This window comes from Heteronotia binoei, chromosome 7, assembly GCF_032191835.1.
Source record: "Heteronotia binoei isolate CCM8104 ecotype False Entrance Well chromosome 7, APGP_CSIRO_Hbin_v1, whole genome shotgun sequence".
In the NCBI taxonomy this organism is placed as follows: domain Eukaryota; kingdom Metazoa; phylum Chordata; class Lepidosauria; order Squamata; family Gekkonidae; genus Heteronotia; species Heteronotia binoei.
Window position 1 is genome coordinate 2,657,490 of NC_083229.1, and position 21,209 is coordinate 2,678,698.

The window sequence follows — 21,209 nt, forward strand, 5'->3', positions numbered from 1 at the left end:
CCCCTGGAGTCTTGTGTTCAGTTTTGGGTACCACATTTGAAGAAGGATATAGACAAGCTGGAACAGGTCCAGAGGAGGGCGACGAAGATGGTGAGGGGTCTGGAGACCAAGTCCTATGAGGAAAGGTTGAAGGAGCTGGGGACGTTTAGCCTGGAGAGGAGGCGGCTGAGAGGTGATAGGATCACCATCAAGTACTTGAAGGGCTATCATATAGAGGATGGTGTGGAATTGTTTTCTGTGGCCCCAGAAGGTAGGACCAGAACCAATGGGTTGAAATTGAATCAAAAGAGTTTCCGGCTCAACATTAGGAAGAACTTCCTGACCGTTAGAGCAATTCCTCAGTGGAACAGGCTTCCTCGGAGGTGGTGGGCTTTCCTTCCTTGGAGGTTTTTCAACAGAGGCTAGATTATTGAGAGGGCAGTGGCGCTGCAACTACAGGGGTTTCTGGATGACGCTTCCGTCTAGACCCTTGCCAGTCCGGCTTTTGTCCGGGCCACGGGACCGGAGACAGTGCTGGTCGCCTTGGCAGATGACCTCCAGCGGCAACTGGATCGAGGTGGCGTGGCGGTGCTGACACTGTTAGACCTGTCGGCAGCGTTCGACACGGTCGACCATCGGCTACTGACCCGCCGCCTCGCCGACATAGGGGTCAGGGGGCTGGCCTTACAATGGCTTTCCTCCTTCCCCAAAGGTCAGGGACAAAGGGTGGCAATCGGGGGTGAGCTTTCCCGGAGGTGCACACTAGATTGTGGGGTGCCTCAGGGAGCAGTTCTCTCCCCGATGTTATTTAACATCTACATGCGCCCCCCTTGCCCAGATTGCCCGGAGTTTTGGACTGGGTTGTCATCAATATGCGGATGACACCCAGCTCTATCTGCTAATGGATGGCCGGCCTAACTGCGTCGCAGTGAATTTAGACCGGGCACTGCAGGCCGTGGCAACTTGGCTTAGGCTGAGTGGGTTGAAGCTGAACCCGACGAAGACAGAGGTCCTTTGCGTGGGGCGCGGCGCTCTGGGAAGGGAAATACCTCTCCCGGTTTTTGACGGTGCGCCGCTGAAAGCGGCGGGCCGGGTCAAGAGCCTGGGAGTCCTACTGGAGCCTTCACTATCAATGGAGGCCCAGGTAGCGGCCACTGCCAAGTCGGCATTTTTCCACCTGAAGCGGGCAAGGCAGTTGGCTCCTTTCCTGGAGCGCCGGGACCTGGCAGCAGTGATCCATGCGACGGTCACCTCAAGACTGGATTACTGCAATGCCCTCTACATGGGGCTGCCTTTGTGTCGAACCCGGAAGCTGCAGCTAGTGCAGAACGCTGTTATTAGGACTCCCGAAATGGGAGCATATACAGCCAGGACTGCGTGAACTGCACTGGCTGCCAGTTACATACCGGGTCCAATACAAAGTGCTGGTTATCACCTTTAAAGCCCTATATGGCGGAGGACCTGCCTACCTGAGGGACCGTTTCTCCCCATACGAGCCCCAAAGAGCACTGAGGTCAGCAGGGAAGAACATGCTGACCATCCCTGGGCCAAAGGAGGCAAAATTACAGAGTACCCGGGCACGGGCCTTCTCTGTTACAGCCCCGTGCCTTTGGAATCAGCTCCCAGAGGAGGTACGGGCCCTGCGGAATTTAGACCAATTCCGCAGGGCCTGTAAGACCATTCTTTTCAAGCAGGCCTTTGTAGACCGCTGATAAGATGGCTGTTTAATCCACCAACGATTTTATCTAGTGATCTCTGCCATTATATAAATGTACAAAATAACATCAGGAAGACCACCGCCGTTTAAATTATGGAACGACTCAGACAACTTTTTTAGATATTGTTTTTTTAGATATTGTCGTTTTAAATTACTGTATAATTTAAATGCTGTTTTAAACTTATCATATATTGTATAATTTTATTGAATTTGTTGTTAGCCGCCCTGAGCCTGCCTAGGCGGGGAGGGTGGGATACAAATAACATTATTATTGTTATTATATGGCCATCTGACAGCAATGAAGACCCTGTGAATTTAGGGGGAGGTGTTTGTGAGTTTCCTGCATTGTGCAGGGAGTTGGACTAGATGACCCTGGAGGTCCCTTCCAACTCTATGATTCTATGAACAATACACGTGTACAGTGATCTTATATGACAACAAAGGCTTGTGCAAAAACCGCAATCAAGTGGATAAAGATCCTACACTATATATGTCTCTCTACCCCACTGCAAACATCACAAAGTTCATATCAGGAACCAGTCTGCATTTTAGAAATGGCAAGTGGGTGGAGATGCAGCAAAAAAACCCCCGACGCGTTCTGATGACGGGACCGCACGCTGGAGCCAGCCGCCTCACCGGTCCGCGTCATCAGATATTCAGATTGGGGTGAAAAAATAAAACCAATGAATATATAAAAAATTAAACCAATGAATTCAAAAATAATTCTTGCCACGAGTCTCGCAGTGCTGACTCCTGTTGGGGCAGAGAGACATAGACACTGTAGGATCTTGATCCACTTGATTGCGGTTTTTGCACGAGCCTTTGTTGTCATATAAGATCACTGCACACGCATATGGTTGCACTTTGCGAATGTTCCAGTTGTATTTTTTGCACACTTTGAGATAAGGAATTTTACTGCACCGATTTTCCAGTAATTTCAGTCGTGTGCCTTTTCTGTTTGTTGGGTTCCTATTCCGTGGCTTCCTCTACGTGGCTATTGAAATTCCACATGACAGTGAAGCAGGGCCCAGAACTCAGGGGAGAGCATCTGCTTTGCATACGGAGGGCTCCGGGTACCTTCAGTAAATAGGCTGGGGAAAGACTTGTTCCAGGCGGAAGAGGGCATGTGCTCTGCTTGGGGAAGGCCAAGAGTGACAACCACTGACCCTGCTTTCCATCTCCTGACTCTCCTCTTCCTTCCTTCTAGGTGGCGTGGTGATATTTGCAGTGAATTCGCTGCTGTACTTGAACCAGAGCGTGCCCCCTTACGGGGTGTCCCTCAACAGCCTCACAAACGGAACAACAGCCTTCCCACTAAGTAAGTCACCGTGTTTTTCCCTGCCCATCCCTTCTTGGGGTTCCAGCCTCTGTGATCTTGGCACTGCCAAAGGGAACCTCTGCCCTTTGTACTAAGAGTAGGCTGTGTATACGCCTTTCCTTGCTTCTTTCACTTTTCTGTCGTTTAGGATGGGAGGAGAGGAAGAATCCAGAGGGGTGTCATGGCTTAGTGGTAGAACCTCTGCCTGGCATGCAGAAGATCCCAGGTTCAATCCCCAGCATCTCCAGTTAAAGGATTTGGTAGTAGGTGATGGGAAAACCTGGAGAGCCACTGCCAGTCCAAGTAGACAGTTCTGACTTTGATGGACCAGTGTTCTGATTCAGTATAAGTTAGCTTTGTTTGTGTTTATGCGTGATGGCGGCCATATCATATATGGACGTGACAGTGGTTATAATCGTGAGCTCAGAAGCCTGGATTGCAAGAACTCTGTCAAGGATAACGGTAGGAAGACTGTGTCAAGCATGCGGGTTCAATGACGAGTCGAAGTTGATACAAAGACTACGTTTATTGATAGACCGATACTTTGGTAACAGGTTAAGAACATAAGAGAAGCCATGTTAGACCAGGCCAATGGCCCATCCAGTCCAACATTCTGTGTCACAAGGCCGGCCAAATATATATACATATATATATATATATATATATACACACACACACACACACACTGTGGCTAATAGCCACTGATGGACCTCTGCTCCATAGTTTTATCTAACCCCCTCTTGAAGCTGGCTATGCTTGTAGCCACCACCACCTCCTGTGGCAGTGAATTCCACATGTTAATCACCCTTTGGGTGAAGAAGTACTTCCTTTTATCCGTTCTAACCCGACTGCTCAGCAATTTCATCGAATGCCCACGAGTTCTTGTATTGTGAGAAAGGGAGAAAAGGACTTCTTTTTCTACTTTCTCCATCCCATGCATTATCTTGTAAACCTCTATCATGTCACCCAGGGATTCTGGAGCTTCTTGAGAGTCATGCTGCCAATACATTGATACAATACTTTTAAGGCCTACTTCAAAGAGATTCCAAGGGAGGGGGTTGTGGGGTAGCACTCACACATAAACTATCATAAATGTCTACGTTCCCGTAGTGTTATCAGGACTGCATCCTTGCTTTCCCCAGATGGCTCGTACTCCCTTACAGGAATGTATGGGAAGGTGCTGATTACTTGGTTTCAGTTCTCACTACTTCTAATTATAAGCCATAAAGCAAGACGGGGGGAAGGGAAAGTAAAAGTAAGTAAAATTTTATTTATATCCCGCCCTCCCCCGCCAAGCAGGCTCAGGGCGGCTAACAACAACGAAAAACAACAGTACATTAATAAACCCTTACATTACACTAATATACATTAAATTAACCTTAAAAACCAGTTAATACATTAATTTAAAAACCATTATTAATAACAAGCTAGCAAAGTGGGATCCTCCATGATGCTTCACAGAGGAGGGGGAAAGATAGTTGTGCGTTTCCTGTACTGTGCAGGGAGTTGGACTAGTTGATGTCAAGAGGGCTCTTGCTTAAAGCTGGAAGTACTTTCACTTCGCTCTATCTCTGCTTTGCACTGTTCCTATCTTTGTGTAACAAGTGGAGCTTTCCTTCCGCCTAGTCTCAAGGATGGCCAAGGTTGTTCCTGCCTGATCATGTTCGCACCTGCAAGGGGCCTGGGAAAGAACTCTGGGGGGGGGGGGGGGGACTGCTCACTTTGTGCCTTAAGTTTGATTTTGTAATGGTCTAAGCCTGATCTATAAGTAAGTGGCAAAAGCCCGCCATAGCCAGTTTTCGCAAGGACCGTCTTGCTCCGACCTGTCATGTATCAATAAACAGCTGTTCTTGTAATGGACTGCTTCTGACCATTGAACTTCCGGGACTTGACAGTTTACCCTTGTAGCTCTTTGGTTCTCTGTTCCTGTTTCCTCTTTGCAGGGGTCCAGGAGGCAGTGAGGATCACACTGGACTGTGCCCAGGCGACCTTTATCTCCTACGACAAGATGGTGATCTCGCTGAAAGGAGGGGAAATGTAAGACCTCTGCTCTGGCCGCCAGGCCTTTGCTCTCACATTCCCAAGCATGCAGTTTGGAGGCTGGCTGCTCTGTCAGGACCAGGGAAGTTTCCATTTTGGATAAAGGCAGCTCCTCGCATTCTTTTGGGGCTTTGGGATGCCAGAGAGGAGTCTGCTCCCTGCTCCCGAGAGGCTTAAACCTACAGACCTTGAGAACAAGGGAGGGACAGTGGCTCAGCAGTAGAGCTTCTGCTTGGTAAGCAGAAGGTCCCAGGTTCAATCCCCGGCATCTCCAACTCAAAAGGGTCCAGGCAAATAGGTGTGAAAAACCTCAGCTTGAGACCCTGGAGAGCCACTGCCAGTCTGAATAGACAAGACTGACTTTAGGGAGGGGTGGTGGCTGAGTGGTAGAGCATCTGCTTGGTAAGCAGGAGGTCCCAGGTTCAATCCCCGGCATCTCCAACTAAAAAGGGTCTAGGCAAGTAGGCGTGAAAAACCTCAGCTTGAGACCTTGGAGAGCCGCTGCCTTTCTGAGTAGACAATACTGGCTTTGATGGACCCAGGGTCTGATTGAGTAGAAGGCAGCAGCTTCATATGTTCATAGGCATTAACAAAGTTTCAGTCCATTGGCTCCTTTGAGATCAAGAAAGTTTAATTCTGGGTATAAGGTGTCTTCCGATGCAGTCTCAGCTATGCTTACTGCCCAGTTATTTATGCATCTTGACTTTAACTAGCCCTTTCCGGCAACCAGCCCTGCCTCTATCTATACTTAAGGCTTGACGAAGTCTGTTTCAACATATCTGAAGAAGAGTGCATGCACACGAAAGCTTAGACCCAGAATGGAACTTGGTTGGTCTTAAAGGTGCCCCTGGACTCAAGCGTCGTTCTATTGCTTCAGACCAACACAGCCACCCACCTAGACCTTGGTGTTTCCGTGTCATGAGGCCTTGGTTCAGCTGCTGGGAGGTAGTCCGATCCCGTGGCTGGGGCTGAGATTCGGCCTGGCTCTTTATCGGGCTGCATCGCTCCCCCTCCCCTCCCAAAAGCACACTGTTAAGGAACATGGTGTCAAGTCTGCAGATTCAATGATGAGTCGATGTAGGTACAAAGAAACTATTTTATTGATACTGATACTTGTGGCCTAAGCCAAGGCTTGAAAAGACTAAAGTACATACAGTTGATACATTGCATATAAGGTACACTTCAAAGGAATTCCTACGGGTAGGGGAAATTGTGCAGAGGACATTCACACTTAGATATTACAAACACATTCTCGTGTTGATTAGAGGCCCAGTTGGCCTTGATGCTCCCAGGCTCCTTCCTCTCCCCCGAGCCTGGGTTGAGAAGGCTCAGATAAGACTTTTCACACATTACCATTTCAAAGCAGGAACATTCTCTAGAAGGGAGGGGGGAACAGGAGAGAATATGCTAGCAGCATTTGGTTACACTTTGGTTCTACCCAGCATGCTCTATGTGTGAGCCAGAGTTATAGCCAGACTTGACACAAGGTTGAAGCTGCTTCCGTATAGGGGCCTGGGTGTGCCCTGCTCATTCTGCAGGGTCTTCTGCCACTGTGTGACACAGAGTGTTGGACTTGATGGGCCGTTGGCCTGATCCAACATGGCTTCTCTTATGTTCTTATGTTTCACACAGTGGGTGGGAACGCTGGAGGAACTGGGTTGCCGGCACAGCCGCTACAACTTGCAGCAGAAGTCTCCCTTTTGAGCAGTCTGCTTCTGCTTGGCTCCCGCTTCGTAAATAAAAAAACCCGCTAAGAGACACCGTAAATTTTAAACAACAAAACAGTGTAATGTAGAGGTCAGTGGTGTTCTGACCAAGCTTGCACGTAGAACTTCAAATAGACAAGAGCACGTAGCAAAAAGACATTCGCAGAAGACAGTTCAAAAACAGTCTTTCCAATCGCAAAGGACTAACAATATTCCAGTGTTTAGTTTGTGGAACTGAAAGAAGCCCTCTCAAAGACGTCTGTTCTAGATATCAAGACGTTTCATCCGTCCTTCAGTTTGGAGGCTTATTTATCACTGGAACCCAGTCTTTACAATACATTCACAGGAGACCCACAAGGTTCAGAACATGTCTGTCAGAGAACCTGGAAATGTTCTGAACCTTGTTGGTCTCCTGTGAATGTATTGTAAAGACTGGGTTCCAGTGATAATTAAGCCTCCAAACTGAAGAAAGACGAATGAAACGTCTTGATATCGAGATGTCTTTGGAAGGACTTCTTTTAGTTCCACAAACTAAATACTGGAATATCGTTACTCCTTGGAAAGACTGTTTTTGAACTGTCTTCTGTGAATGTCTTTTTGCTACGTGCTCTTGTCTATTTGAAGTTCTACGTGCAAGCTGGGTCAGAACACCCCTGACCTCTACATTACACTGCTTTGTTGTTTAAAATTTATGGTGTCTCTTAGCGGTTTTTTAATTTACATCGCTGTGCACTAAGAGGGTATCGTTTTGCCGGCTCCCACTTTGTGGCTGCTGCAAAAAATCAGTTCCTAACGAGGAAGGCAAAAGTGTTCTCTGAACCTTCCCAGCGAGGGCAGCTTGTGGGAGGAATGCCGTTCCAGCCTTTACCTTGGCAGGTGCTGTCTGCCAAAGCAGGGCCAGGTGGCTTCTGCCAGCCATCCCCGTTCCGTCTGGGGGAGCTTGCTTGCTGAGCAGCAGGGAAAGAAACCTTGGGCAGGGCTGGCTTGCACAGAAGCTGGCTCTGGCTTGCCTGACCCCCTAACCAGAAGGTTCCCCTCACCGAGGCCTTTCCATGTCTTCTCTTAGCTACGTGCTGACCCTCATCACCGACGGCATGCGCAGCGTCCGGTCCTTCCATTTCGACAAGGCAGCCGCCAGCGTTCTCACCTCTTGCGTAAGTGCGGGCAACTGTGGCGGGGTGGGTTCAGAGTAAAGACAGGTGCCCGTGTAATGACAATAAGAACATAAGAGAAGCCCTGTTGGATCAGGCTGATGGCCCCTCCAGTCCAACACTCTGTGTCACATAAGAACATAAGAGAAGCCCTGTTGGATCAGGCCAGTGGCCCCTCCAGTCCAACACTCTGTGTCACATAAGAACATAAGAGAAGCTCTGTCGGATCAGGCCGATGGCCCCTCCTGAAGAATCATAGAATCCTAGAGTTGGAAGGGACCTCCAGGGTCATCTAGTCCAACCCCCCTGCACAATGCAGGAAACTCACAAACACCTCCCCCTAAATTCACAGGATCCTCATTGCTGTCATGGCCATCTAGCCTCTGTTTCAAAACCCCCAGGGAAGGAGAGCCCACCACCTCCCAAGGAGGAAGCCTGTTCCACTGAGGAACTGCTCTAATGGTCAGGAAGTTCTTCCTGATGTTGAGCCAGAAACTCTTTTTGATTTAATTTCAACCCGTTGGTTCTGGTCCGACCTTCTGGGGCCACAGAAAACAATTCCATTCCATCCTCTATACTTGTCAAATCCAGAACTTGATGGCAGTTTCGCTGCCTTTGTCTACTCTATCATGACAAAATCATTCTTCACGGAGCAAAAAAAAAATTCAATCGCGTCTATAGATCAGCGCGTCGCCTTTCACGTGGCCTTCATGTTTGTGCACACGGCAGAAGATGATGCGCGTGTTTATCCTGCCCTATTGGAGCATATTTGACCGATTGTGGGTGGTGGCTTTTTTTGGTATAACTATTCAGGAGCAGGGCTCCCTGCTTAACCATTGAAGCCACGCAGAATCCCGGAAGCTATTGGGAATGAACTGTTATAGCTGCGTATTCTCCCTTAAATTGCATACTGTCATTTATTGCATTTGTGAGCGGAGTGGTGAGTGGCGGGCCAAGAAGGGGGCGTCCGCACGGCAGCTTGACGCCAGAGCAGCTTTTGTCTTATCAGTCAGACAGCGGAAGGCGGGGCCTGGCCTCCTGGCCCCCCTTGAGAGGCACAGAGGTGTGCTCAAGAGAGACAGGAGAGCTCTGAAGGGACGCGAGGCTCCTTTTCCTGGGTGACAGCCTGGCAGAGTTTCATGCTGGAGCCAGGTGTGTGAGCCTCTCCCAGTAGGAGAGTCTTGCTAAGTTAAGGACAGACAGTTTGCAAAGTGAGGGCTGACTGCCTCTGGATTTTTTTTTTAAGTTCTTTTACGCCAGGGGTGGCCAACGGTAGCTCTCCAGATGTTTTTTGCCTACAACTCCCATCAGCCCCAGCCAGTATGGCCAATAGCTGTGGCTGATGGGAGTTGTAGGCAAAAAACATCTGGAGAGCTACCGTTGGCCACCCCTGTTTTATGCTGTTTGTACTCCACTTGAAGACAGCTTCAAGAGGGGATTGGAGGAACATCTGGAGCAGTGGTCCATCAGTGGCTGTTACAGGGTGTACTGTTGGAACTCTCGGTCTGGGGCAAGTGATGCTTTGTATTCTGGGTGCTTGGAGGGGGCAACAGTGGAAAGGCTTCTAGTGTCCGGGCTCCATTGATAGACCTCCTGATGGCACCTGGGGTTTTTTGGCCACTGTGTGACACAGAGTGTTGGACTAGATGGGCCACTGGCCTGATCCAACAGGTCTTCTCTTATGTTCTTATGTCTGGGGCAGTGATGCTCTGTATTCTTGGTGCTTGGAGGGGCACAGTGGGAGGGCTTCTAGCGTCCTGGCCCCACTGGTGGATCTCCTGATGGCACCTGGGTTCTTTTGGCCACTGTGTGACACAGAGTGTTGGACTGGATGGGCCATTGGCCTGATCCAACATGACTTCTCTTATGTCTGGGGCACGGATGCTCTGTATTCTTGGTGCTTGGAGGGGCACAGTGGGAGGGCTTCTAGAGTCCTGGCCCCACTGGTGGACCTCCTGATGGCACCTGGGTTTTTTGGCCACTGTGTGACACAGAGTGTTGGACTGGATGGGCCATTGGCCTGATCCAACATGGCTTCTCTTACGTTCTTATGGTCTTACCTTTCTCACTGGGACTTAGTAGATTACATCGAGTGAGTTGAAGCAATCTACAAGGTGGGACATTCAGTAAGCAATATGATAGGATCAGAGTTGTAGAGCCAGCCAGAAATCTAGAAGTGGAACGGAAGCAAAGCATAGGTATTGTCATGACACATTAAATGTATAGCAGGATTCTGCTTACAGTAAGCTATGCACAGGTTGCCCTGGGAGGTTACTGAGCCCAGCTGGGAGCGGCTGCCCTGTTTTGTCCCTGGGTAGTTACTGTGCTTTGGGAGGCCCTGCGACACGATTCTCTCACCGGCTGCCGGCTGAACCTCTTGCCTTCTCCATCTTGGATCTCAGATGGTCACTATGGAGCCTGGCTACCTCTTCCTGGGGTCGCGCCTGGGCAACTCCCTCCTTCTGAAATACACGGAAAAACTCCAGGAAGCCCCCACGGGGCTCAACAAGGACTCCACAGAGAAGCTGGTGAGTTCAGCCGGCCCCTTCGTATCCATTCCACCCAGAAGGAGATTGTATTATATAAATGGGGCTCTATTTCTTTCTTTCTTTCTTTCTTTCTTTCTTTCTTTCTTTCTTTCTTTCTTTCTTTCTTTCTTTCTTTCTTTCTTTCTTTCTTTCTTTCTTTCTTTCTTTCTTTCTTTCTTTCTTTCTTTCTTTCTTTCTTTTTCTTTCTTTTTCTTTCTTTCTTTCTTTCTTTCTTTCTTTCTTTCTTTCTTTCTTTCTTTCTTTCTTTCTTTCTTTCTTTCTTTCTTTCTTTCTTTCTTTCTTTCTTTCTTTCTTTCTTTCTTTCTTTCTTTCTTTCTTTCTTTCTTTCTTTTCTCTAACCCGTTCTCTCCGCGAGGGCACTAACAATCAATTCAGCTCCAAACAACTGTAAATTACAATTGAAAATCAATAAAATACAATTACAATACAATTACAGAGCCAGCTTGGTGTCATGGTTAAGTGCGCAGACTCTTGTCTGGGAGAACCGGGTTTGATTCCCCACTCCTCCACTTGCAGCTGCTGGAATGGCCTTGGGTCAGCCATAGCTCTTGTAGGAGTTGTCCTTGAAAGGGCAGCTTCTGGGAGAGCTCTCCCAGCCCCAGCCACCTCTCAGGGTGTCTGTTGTGGGAGAGGAAGAGAGCCAGTTTGGTGTAGTGGTTAAGTGTGTGGAGTATTATCTGGGAGAACTGGGTTTGATTCCCCACTCCTCCACTTGCACCTCCTGAGATGGCCTTGGGTCAGCCATAGCTCTCTTATCTGGGAGAACCGGGTTTGATTCCCCACTCCTCCACTTGCACCTGCTGGCATAGCCTTGGGTCAGCCAGAGCTCTCTTATCTGGGAGAACCGGGTTTGATTCCCTACTCCTCCACTTGCACCTGCTGGAATGGCCTTGGGTCAGCCAGAGCTCTCTTATCTGGAAGAACCGGGTTTGATTCCCCACTCCTCCACTTGCACCTCCTGAGATGGCCTTGGGTCAGCCATAGCTCTCTTATCTGGGAGAACCGGGTTTGATTCTCCGCTCCTCCACTTGCACCTCCTGAGATGGCCTTGGGTCAGCCAGAGCTCTCTTATCTGGGAGAACCGGGTTTGATTCCCCACTTCTCCACTTGCAGCTGCTGGAATGGCCTTGGGTCAGCCATAGCTCTGGCAGAGGTTGTCCTTGAAAGGGCGGCTGCTACAAGAGCTCTCTCAGCCCCACCTACCTCACAGGGTTTCTATTGGGGGTGGGGAAGGTAAAGGAGATTGTGAGCCGCTCTGAGATTCAGAGTGAAGGGCGGGGTATAAATCCAATATCCTCCTCTACCTCTACCTCTTCTTTCTCTTCCTCCTCCTCTGAGCGCCAAGGTTCCCAGCCTCTTTGGGCCTGACAGGAGATTTCGAATTCTGATGGCCTGGGGGGAGGTTTTCGCAGCTGCAAAATGGCTGCTGGAGGAGGCGGAGCCAACCACAAAATGGCTACTGCCCCAGCTTCCCTTGTGCAGGGGTGTCAGCTGCTGCCCAAGCAGTGTTTTGAAGAATTTGCACAACTCATCAGAAGTCTAGTGGCCTATCAGAAGCCTTGCTGGGCAGAAGCCCCGCCTACTTTCTAAAAACACTTGGTGGGCAGAAGGCGAGGTGTTTGCGGGTGCCACTTTGCCACAGGCACCACATGGGGGACCCCTGACCTGGGAAGCTTCCTTGTTAACCCGCTGCTTCTTTTCACTTGCAGGAAGAGCCTCCAATCAAGAAGAAACGGCTGGAGCAGTCAGTAAACTGGGCCGGTAGGTAACTGGTGCCCCTCTGGGATGGGAAGGATGTGTGTGTCTGGGGTGCAGGATACTGATTGTCTCTCGGTCTCAGTGAAGCTGTGCAGGCTGGATCTCCTTCCCCTAAGCCAGTCTGGTGTAGTGGTTAAGTGCACGGACTCTTATCTGGGAGAACCGGGTTTGATTTCCCACTCCTCCACTTGCAGATGTTGGAATGGCCTTGGTCAGCCATAGCTCTGGCAGATCTGTCCTTGAAAGGGCAGCTTCTGGGAGAGCGATCTCAGCCCCACCCACCTCACAGGGTGTCTGTTGTTGGGGAGGAAGGGAAAGGAGATTGTAGGCTGCTCTGAGACTCTGTCCTTGAAAGGGCAGCTTCTGTCTGAGCTCTCTCAGTCCCACTCACCTCACAGGGTGTCTGTTGTGGGGGGAGGAAGGGAAAGGAGATTGTAGGCTGCTTTGAGACTCTGTCCTTGAAAGGGCAGCTTCCGTCCGAGCTCTCTCAGCCCAACTCACCTCATAGGGTGTTTGTTGTGGGGGAGGAAGATAAAGAAGATTGTATACCACTCTGAGACTGTGCTTAAAAGGGCAGCTGCTGTGAGAGCCCTCTCAGCCGCACCCACCTCACAGGATGTTTGTTGTGGGGGAGGAAGATAAAGGAGATTGTATACCACTCTGAGACTGTCCTTGAAAGGGCAGCTGCTGTGAGAGCCCTCTCAGCCCCCCCACCTCACAGGGTGTCTGTTGTGGGGGAGGAAGGGAAAGGAGATTGTAGGCTGCTCTGAGACTTTGTCCTTGAAAGGGCAGCTTCTGTCTGAAGTCTCTCAGCCCCACCCACCTCACAGGGTGTCTCTTGTGGGGGAGGAAGATAAAGGAGATTGTAAGCTGCTCTGAGATTCGGACTGGAGGGTGGGGTATAAATCCACTATCATCTTCATCTTCTAACCAGGACTTTGTGCGTCCTGAGTGACAAGAGAGCCCGGTGTTATGTTAATATTGCAATTAATATGAATGGTTATACGACCACAGGGGGGAAGTCGGCCCTGCAGGACGAGGTGGATGAGATCGAGGTGTACGGCAGCGAAGCCCAGTCTGGGACTCAACTGGCCACCTACTCGTTTGAGGTACTGGACGAGGGCTGCTTTTCTCTGAAGGCTCAAGTCTTCCTGGTGCTCTCCAGAAACCAAAAGCTCGCGGGCGACTGCTGCAAAAATATGTGTATATATTTTCACAAAACTTTAAAGTGCTTAAATATAAGTGCATTATTTTCACAAAACCATTACTGCATGGGCCTTGTGCAAACAGCCTACAAATAATGCTCTGTTGAGACTCGAAGAAAGATAAATAGTTCATACGAAAACTGCCCATAGCAGACAAGGCTTGAATGATCTCTTTTTAAAGCTGGTAAGATCTTGTCAAATTCAATCCCACCGTCCCAAAATGAAGCCAGCAACGCCAAGCTGTTTCCCCCTTTCTGGATTGGGGAGGGGCTGTGGCTCAGTGGCAGAGCCTCTGCTGTGCGTGCAGAAGGTCCCAGGTTCAAAAGGAAGGTCCCAGGTTCAAAACGAACTAGGCAAATGTTGACATGTAAGATCTCAGCCTGAGTCTCTGGAGAGCCCCTGCCAGTCTGAGAAGGCAATATTGACCTTGACGGACCAAGGGTATGATTCGGTAGAAGGCGGTTGTGTGTGTGATTTGGTTCCTTCCCTTTCCTCTGCCAAGACGGACCTCTATATTGATACCTATAGGGAGGAACAATCTTACATCTCTGGCCCTCCCTCGCCAACCTGAGCTGTTTCTCAGACAGGAAGTTACCCGCGTTGTTGACGTTTCTCTCTCCTCCTCCGACCGCAACAGGTGTGCGATAGCATCCTGAACATTGGCCCGTGTGCCAACGCTGCCATGGGGGAGCCCGCTTTCCTCTCCGAGGAGGTACGTGCGCAGCTCGTTTGCTGTTGTCGGGGTGGGGCTCCCCAGCGGGTGTCTCTGCGGATGCAAGAGGAGTCCCGCTTCTTTCAGCCTTCATGTGCCCTAGGGTTGCCAAGTCCAAATCAAGAAATATCTGGGGACTTTGGGGGTGGAGCCAGGAGACATTAGGGGTGGAGCCAAGATCAAGGCTGTGACAAGCATAATTGAACTCCAAAGGGAATTCTGGCCATCACATTTAAAAGGACCTTTTCAATTCCTTTCTTCCATAGGAAATAATGAAGGATAGGGGCACCTTCTTTAGGGGCTCATAAAATTGGACCCCCTGGTCCAATCTTTTTGAAACTTGGGGGGTATTTTGGGGAGAGGCACTAGATGTTATACTGAAAATTTGGTGCCTCTACCCCAAAAAACAGCCCCCCCAGAGCCCCAGATACCTGCAGATCAATTCTCCATGATTTTCTATGGGAATAAGTCTCCATAGGGAATAATAGAGTTCCCAGCAGACATTTCCCTCCCCTCCCCCCGCTTTCTGACAACCCTGAAGCAAAGGTCCCAGGTTCAAAAGGAAGGTCCCAGGGGCCTGAAGTGGGGGAGGGAGGGTCTCCAAACGACCCTGAAGCGGGGGGAGGGTCTCCAAACCGGAAGATCCCCTGCCCCCACCTGGGGATTGGCAACCCTAGTGTGCCCGGACTGGAATTGAGGCCTAGAGAAAGAAGGCAACATGCAAGATCGGTGGGGGGAGGTTCCAGGACTTTGAGTTTCCCACCCTGGAAGAATCTCCCCCGCAAACGAGGGAGGCAGCCTCCCTTTGGGCATCGCTTCTAACATCGGCTCTCACGTTTCAGTTCCAGAATAGCCCAGAGCCCGACCTGGAGATTGTGGTGTGCTCCGGCTATGGCAAGAACGGGGCCCTCTCGGTCCTGCAGGTGAGTGAGTTCCCCTTAGGGAGGGGCCCGCGTGCACTGTGCCAAGAAGGCCTGCGTCGGGGGAGGAGAGACTGGCGCAAGTCAGGCACCGGTGCCAGATCAGCAGTGGGGCCTAGGCTTACCAGGGCTGCCCCTGAGATCATCGGCGCAGCCTGTAAACACCTAGGGACAAAAAGGAGGGGCCGAGGCAGCCCCCCCGCAATGACCTGACCTCTTCAAGGGGGCAGGGCTGCTTGTTCTGGAAAGGGTGGTGTGCTGTGGGGGTCGGGGGGGAGTATGTTTGAGAAAAGAGGGGTAACTGCAGGTGTGACCATGCAAAGAGTGAGGCGGGATCTGGCTTCTTTCCTGAAAAATCCAGCGTCCGGCTCTTACAGCTAAGAAGATAAATCCTGTATAAATCGATGGTGCGGTCTCATTTGGAATACTGTGTACGATTCTGGTCACCACACCTCAAAAAAGGATATTATAGCATTGGGAAAAGTGCAGAAAAGGGCAACTAGAATGATTAAAGGGTTAAAATGCTTTATGAAGAAAACGCCTATGAAGAAAGGTTAAAACGCTTGGGGCTCTTTAGCTTGGAGGAACGTCGACTGCGGGGTGACATGATAGAGGTTTACAAGATTATGCATGGGATGGAGAAAGTAGAGAAAGAAGTACTTTTCTCCCTTTCTCACAAGAACTCGTGGGCATTCAATGAAATTGCTGAGCAGTCGGGTTAGAACGGATAAAAGGAAGTCCTTCACCCAAAGGGTGATTAACATGTGGAATTCACTGCCACAGGTGGTGGTGGCTACAAGCATAGCCAGCTTCAAGAGGATTGGATAAGAATATGGAGCAGAGGTCCATCAATGGCTATTAGCCACAGTGTGTGTGTATATATGTGTATGTGTGTATATGTATGTGTGGGTGTGTGTGTATATATATATATATGTGTGGGTGTGTGTGTACACACACACACATATATTGGCCACTGTGTGACACAGAGTGTTGGACTGGAGGGGCCATTGGCCTGATCCAACAGGGCTCCTCTTATGTTCTTATGTGACACAGAGTGTTGGACTGGAGGGGCCACTGGCCTGATCCAACAGGGCTTCTCTTATGTTCTTCTGTGACACAGAGTGTTGGACTGGAGGGGCCACTGGCCTGATCCAACAGGGCTTCTCTTATGTTCTTAAGATAATTTTGATCACCGCACCTGCTGAAATTCAGAAGGTGGAATGACATCGCCTGTGTCCGGAAGCAAGAGCCGCCCCCCCTTTGCTTTCAAGTCTCAGAGCCACAGTAAATTCTGCAAAATAACAAATGTCGTACAGTAAACGATGCACCCAGATTTGTATAGTTATGTAATTAGCGCACATGGCGGAATTTGGCTTTTCTCAGTTCCTGGGCAGAAATTCTAATCTCCTTTTGAGGTGCAGCTTGCAAAGAGGCCCGGCTGTCTTTCGCGGAGTCGATGGGACAAAGTTTGAGTCCAGTGGCACCTTTAAGACCAACCGAGTCCAGTTCTGGGTATAAGAGTTGATGGGACTGAGATGGCTCTCTGTACAGGGAAATCTCATCTCTGCTGTAAAAGTGGCCATGTGGAGGGCTGTCCTTCCAGCTGAAGAAGTATGCTTGCACTTGAAAGCTCATACCTTGAAGAAAACTTTGTTGGCTGTATATTTGTATATATGTATTTATATGTGTGTGTGTGTTTGTGTGTGTGTGTGTGCACACACATATATTGGCCACTGTGTGACACAGTGTTGGACTGAATGAGCCACTGGCCTGATCCAACATGGCTTCTCTTATGTTCTTATGTGACACAGAGTGTTGGACTGAATGGGCCATTGGCTTGATCCAACATGGCTTCTCTTATGTGTGACACAGAGTGTTGGACTGGATGCGCCACTGGCCTGATCCAACATGGCTTCTCTTATGTTCTTCTGTGTGACACAGAGTGTTGGACTGGAGGGGCCATTGGTCTGATCAAATATGGCTTTTCTTATGTTCTTCTGTGTGACACAGAGTGTTGGACTGGAGGGACCATTGGCCTGATCCAACAGGGCTTCTCTTATGTTCTTATGTGTGACACAGAGTGTTGGGCTGAATGGGCCACTGGCCTGATCCAACATGGCTTCTCTTATGCTCTTATGTGACACAGAGTGTGGGACTGGAGGGGCCACTGGCCTGATCCAACATGGCTTCTCTTATGCTCTTATGTGACACAGAGTGTTGGACTGGAGGGGCCACTGGCCTGATCCAATATGGCTTCTCTTATGTTCTTCTGTGTGACACAGAGTGTTGGACTGGAGGGGCCACTGGCCTGCTCCAACATGGCTTCTCTTATGTTCTTATGTGTGACACAGAGTGTTGGACTGGAGGGGCCACTGGCCTGATCCAACATGGCTTTTGTTAAGTTCTTAGGTGCTATCAGTGGACTCAAAACTTTGTCCTTCTGGTGGGCAGCAATGCAGGGAAATCCCCCTTCCGTAATGAGGCCTTTGCTTCCCCCGTAACAAATATCTTTGCTTCCCCTTCTCTTTGCAACAGAAAAGCATCCGGCCTCAAGTGGTGACGACCTTCGAGCTCCCGGGCTGTTACGACATGTGGACCGTGATCTCGCCCCAGAAGAAAGAAGAGGCGACTGTAAGTATGAGCACGATTTAGAATTGGGCGTGAATCAGAAAGAAGGTTTGTGTCTGTTCGGGGTTGAACCATAAACTGAACCATGAACTGAACTGAATTGGGAGGTTAGTTTGCAAACTGAACTGGTTTGTGGCCCCACAAGCCTTGTTTAAAAGGATTGCAGTCCTTCGTCAACGGGCTTTGCAGACAGCCTGAAAAACAGCCGAGCGGTGGGGAGCAGGCTTCCGTTTTTGCAAGGAACAGAAAGCACGGGCTGAAAGGCACTCTTTCTGTTCTATCAGCGAACCAGCACAAACTGCTTTAAAAGACCATGGAAGGTTCACGATGGTGGATTTGTCATGAACTTTGGTTCAGTAACCACACAAGCAGGGCAAAATCCATGATGCCTTTCACTTCTGGTTCGGTTCGTGCCCATCCCTGGCGCTATTCCCCGGAGCACAGAAGGGGACGTGGTTCTAGACTCTGGCAATAGGGAAGTAAGAGGGCGAGGAGGGGAAACGCATCACTTCTCCCTTCCTGTTTGCTCTTTTGGCTGTGTGGCCCCTTTTGCCTAGTGAGGCGCCATGGAGGGTAGGTCTCTGAGGGAGAGCTTCCAGGGAGCTTTTTGAGAGTCAGATCTCACAAAGGGAGCTTTGGCCATCAGAAGCTCAGGCTTCCCTCCCCCGGAAAAAAAATCTCATTGCTCACTCTGCTGCTTCTGGACTCAAATTTAACTGTTCTGCTCCAGAACGACCCAGCTACCCTCTGAAACTGTCTGAGGATGGTATTATATGGCGGAGAGTTTGGCATTGCCTGTTCCGATCAACTTTTGTCCGAGCTAGGCTGGGGCCGGGGCTCCTGACAAAAGCGGGTGTCCTGCAGCCCAGGATCCCCGCAGGCCGAAGGTGGTGCTCTGTTGACTGGCAGAGGGGCCAAGTTCCTAACAGGCGCAACTAGCAATCGTAAGAGCCTTGCGCCAAGTCCCTGGCAGTTCAGTGATCATAGACAGTCCATTGCAAGAATAGATGTTCATTGATACACGGCAGGTCAGAGCAGGACGGCCCTTGCGAAAACTGGCTTTGGCAGGCTTCTGCCCCCTTATAGATCAGGCTTAGACTGTTACACGTTCAAAGTAAAGGCGTGAAGCGGGCAGTCCCTCCCCACAGAGTTCCTCCCAGGCCCCTTGCAGGTGCGAGCATAACCAGGCAGGAACGACCTTGGCCATACCTGGAACTTGGCAGAAAGGAATGCTTCGTTCGTTACACAGAGATAGCGACAGTGCAAAGCAGAGACAGTGGAAGGTGAAAGCGCTCCCGGTTAATGGTAAGAGTCCTCTTGACACCCTGCTGGATCTGACACAGGACCAATGTCCCCTCTAAGTTGAGTTAGTGTGAGCTAGCTCAGTTTTGTAGCCTCTGGCTCATACATTTTTGTCTTAGCTCAGGAAAAATGGGCCCAGAGCAAACTAATTGATGCAGGAGCTCACAACTTTAAGGCCAGGAGCTCACAAAGTAGAATTTTTGCTCACAGGACACCACAGCTTAGAGCAGGCGTGTCGAACTCATTTGTTATGAGGGCTGGATCTGATATAAATGAAACCTTGAAGGGCCAGGCCATGCCGGGTTGGGCCAAGCCGTGTCTGGTCGGGCCGTGTGTGTATCTATTTAAGATTAGGTAGCAGCGATATAAATTTTGTAAAGGACACAGACAAACACAAATATATTTTATAAAAAAACCTAAAACATGCTTAAAACATTAGCACTTGTTGGTCTTAAGGATGCGTTCTTTGTATTTCTTCCATGGGATCCAGGGAACTGGGCAAAGGAAGCTCTGGCTCTTTCCTTCCTTCCCCAGGGGACTGGGGGAGCTTCAGCCAATAGAAGGAAGAGAGGCTTGTATTTCTCCCATGGGATCCAGGGAACTGGACAAAGAGAGCCAGTTTGGTGTAGTGGTTAAGTGTGCGGACTCTTATCTGGGAGAACCGGGTTTGATTCCCCACTCCTCCACTTGCACCTGCTGGAATGGCCTTGGGTCAGCCATAGCTCTGGCAGAAGTTGTCCTTGAAAGGGCAGCTGCTGTGAGAGCCCTCTCCAGCCCCACCCACCTCACAGGGTGTTTGTTGTGGGGGAGGAAGGTAAAGGAGATTGTGAGCCGCTCTGAGACTCTTCGGAGTGGAGGGCGGGATATAAATCCAATATCTTCTTCTTCTCTTTCCTTCCTTCCCCAGGGGACTGGGGGAGCTTCAGCCAATAGAAGGAAGAGAGGGTTGTATTTCTCCCATGGGATCCGGGGAACTGGGCAAAGGAAGCTCTGGCTCTTTCCTTCCTTCCCCAGGGGACTGGGGGAGCTTCAGCCAATAGAAGGAAGAGAGGCTTGTATTTCTCCCATGGGATCCGGGGAACTGGGCAAAGGAAGCTCTGGCTCTTTCCTTCCTTCCCCAGGGGACTGGGGGGGGGAACCTCAGCCAATGGAGAAAATAGAGGTTTTGCTCTGTAGCTCCTGAGCAACTGAGCAAGCCTTGCAAAGCAAGTTGTTATGCAGAAGGAAGCAAATGACAGCCAGTTGCTCGGGGGCCTGATGGGAGCGCTCCAGGGGCCTGATTCGGCCCCTGAACTGCATGTTTGACACCCCTGGCTTAGATGGAATGTTGCCCAGGACTTCCTCTAGCCCAGCATCTTTTCTAACAGCGGTCAGCCGGTGGCTTCTGGGAAGACCCTGAGCCAGATGTGAAGGCAAACGCCGCCCTTGGCGTTTGTTCTCCAGCAGCTGGCACGGAGGGCTGCACCGCCTCTGAACGTGGAGATCCTTGCTCAGCTCTCATGGCAAAGAGCTGGTGGGCGGGGGGGGGGGCGGGCTTTGTGTTCCGCCAGCCTCCTGTCAGTATTTCCCCCTCCAGCAGGAGGAAGAGGCGAAAGAGGAAGATGCGGAGAAAGAACCAGCCCTTCCGGAGCCCGAGGATGACGGCAAGCGGCACGGCTTCCTCATTCTCAGCCGCGAAGACTCCACAATGGTGAGCGCCAGGAAACGCTGCGGCTGCGTGTTTGGGGTGGGCTGCCTGGGCCTTGCCTAGAGTTGCCAGCCTCCAGGTGTGAGAAAGATGTAGGAGGCTGTGAAAAATAACTGCGCAAAGCACGATTGCAACTCATTGTATAAGTTAGCAGATTTGTGACTGCCTCTGTCTGCCACTGCCCGTCCGCTCCGATGAGCAATAGTTTAACGCAGCCAACACCACACTGTGTTCTTAAACTATATACAAGGTTTTATTTTACATATATACAGACTCTCCATCATAATGCTCCGCCAGTCAATCATAGAATAGTGAGAGGGTGATATGTCCAGCATAGCTTCATTAATATACTTTTGCTCCTAATTACTGTACCAATGCAGTGCTGAGTCATTCTGTACTCTACCAGTTCTCCTCTGACAGATCTTCCTGAGTCATCTACCTGACAGCAGCTGTCAGATCAGCGGCAGTGCCTCATGCCTTACTGGCATTATTTCCTATGCCAACACTCACGTAGCGCAGCTGAATACAAGAATCACA

General features: G+C 50.1%; 2 protein-coding genes across 2 annotated transcripts in view; both read left to right on the plus strand.

Moving 5' to 3' along the window:
- The window catches only part of SLC39A4 (solute carrier family 39 member 4), a 256,216-nt gene that overhangs the window by 61,879 nt on the left and 173,128 nt on the right, over window positions 1-21,209 (plus strand). The gene's annotated exons all lie outside the window — the stretch shown is intronic.
- Window positions 1-21,209, plus strand: part of CPSF1 (cleavage and polyadenylation specific factor 1) — a 91,419-nt gene that overhangs the window by 29,155 nt on the left and 41,055 nt on the right. The window contains 10 exon segments of the mRNA XM_060243155.1: window positions 2,904-3,014; window positions 4,958-5,051; window positions 7,827-7,914; window positions 10,314-10,439; window positions 12,170-12,221; window positions 13,233-13,327; window positions 14,061-14,135; window positions 14,978-15,058; window positions 17,591-17,686; window positions 20,562-20,675. Coding sequence (XP_060099138.1) covers window positions 2,904-3,014; window positions 4,958-5,051; window positions 7,827-7,914; window positions 10,314-10,439; window positions 12,170-12,221; window positions 13,233-13,327; window positions 14,061-14,135; window positions 14,978-15,058; window positions 17,591-17,686; window positions 20,562-20,675 — 932 coding nt within the window.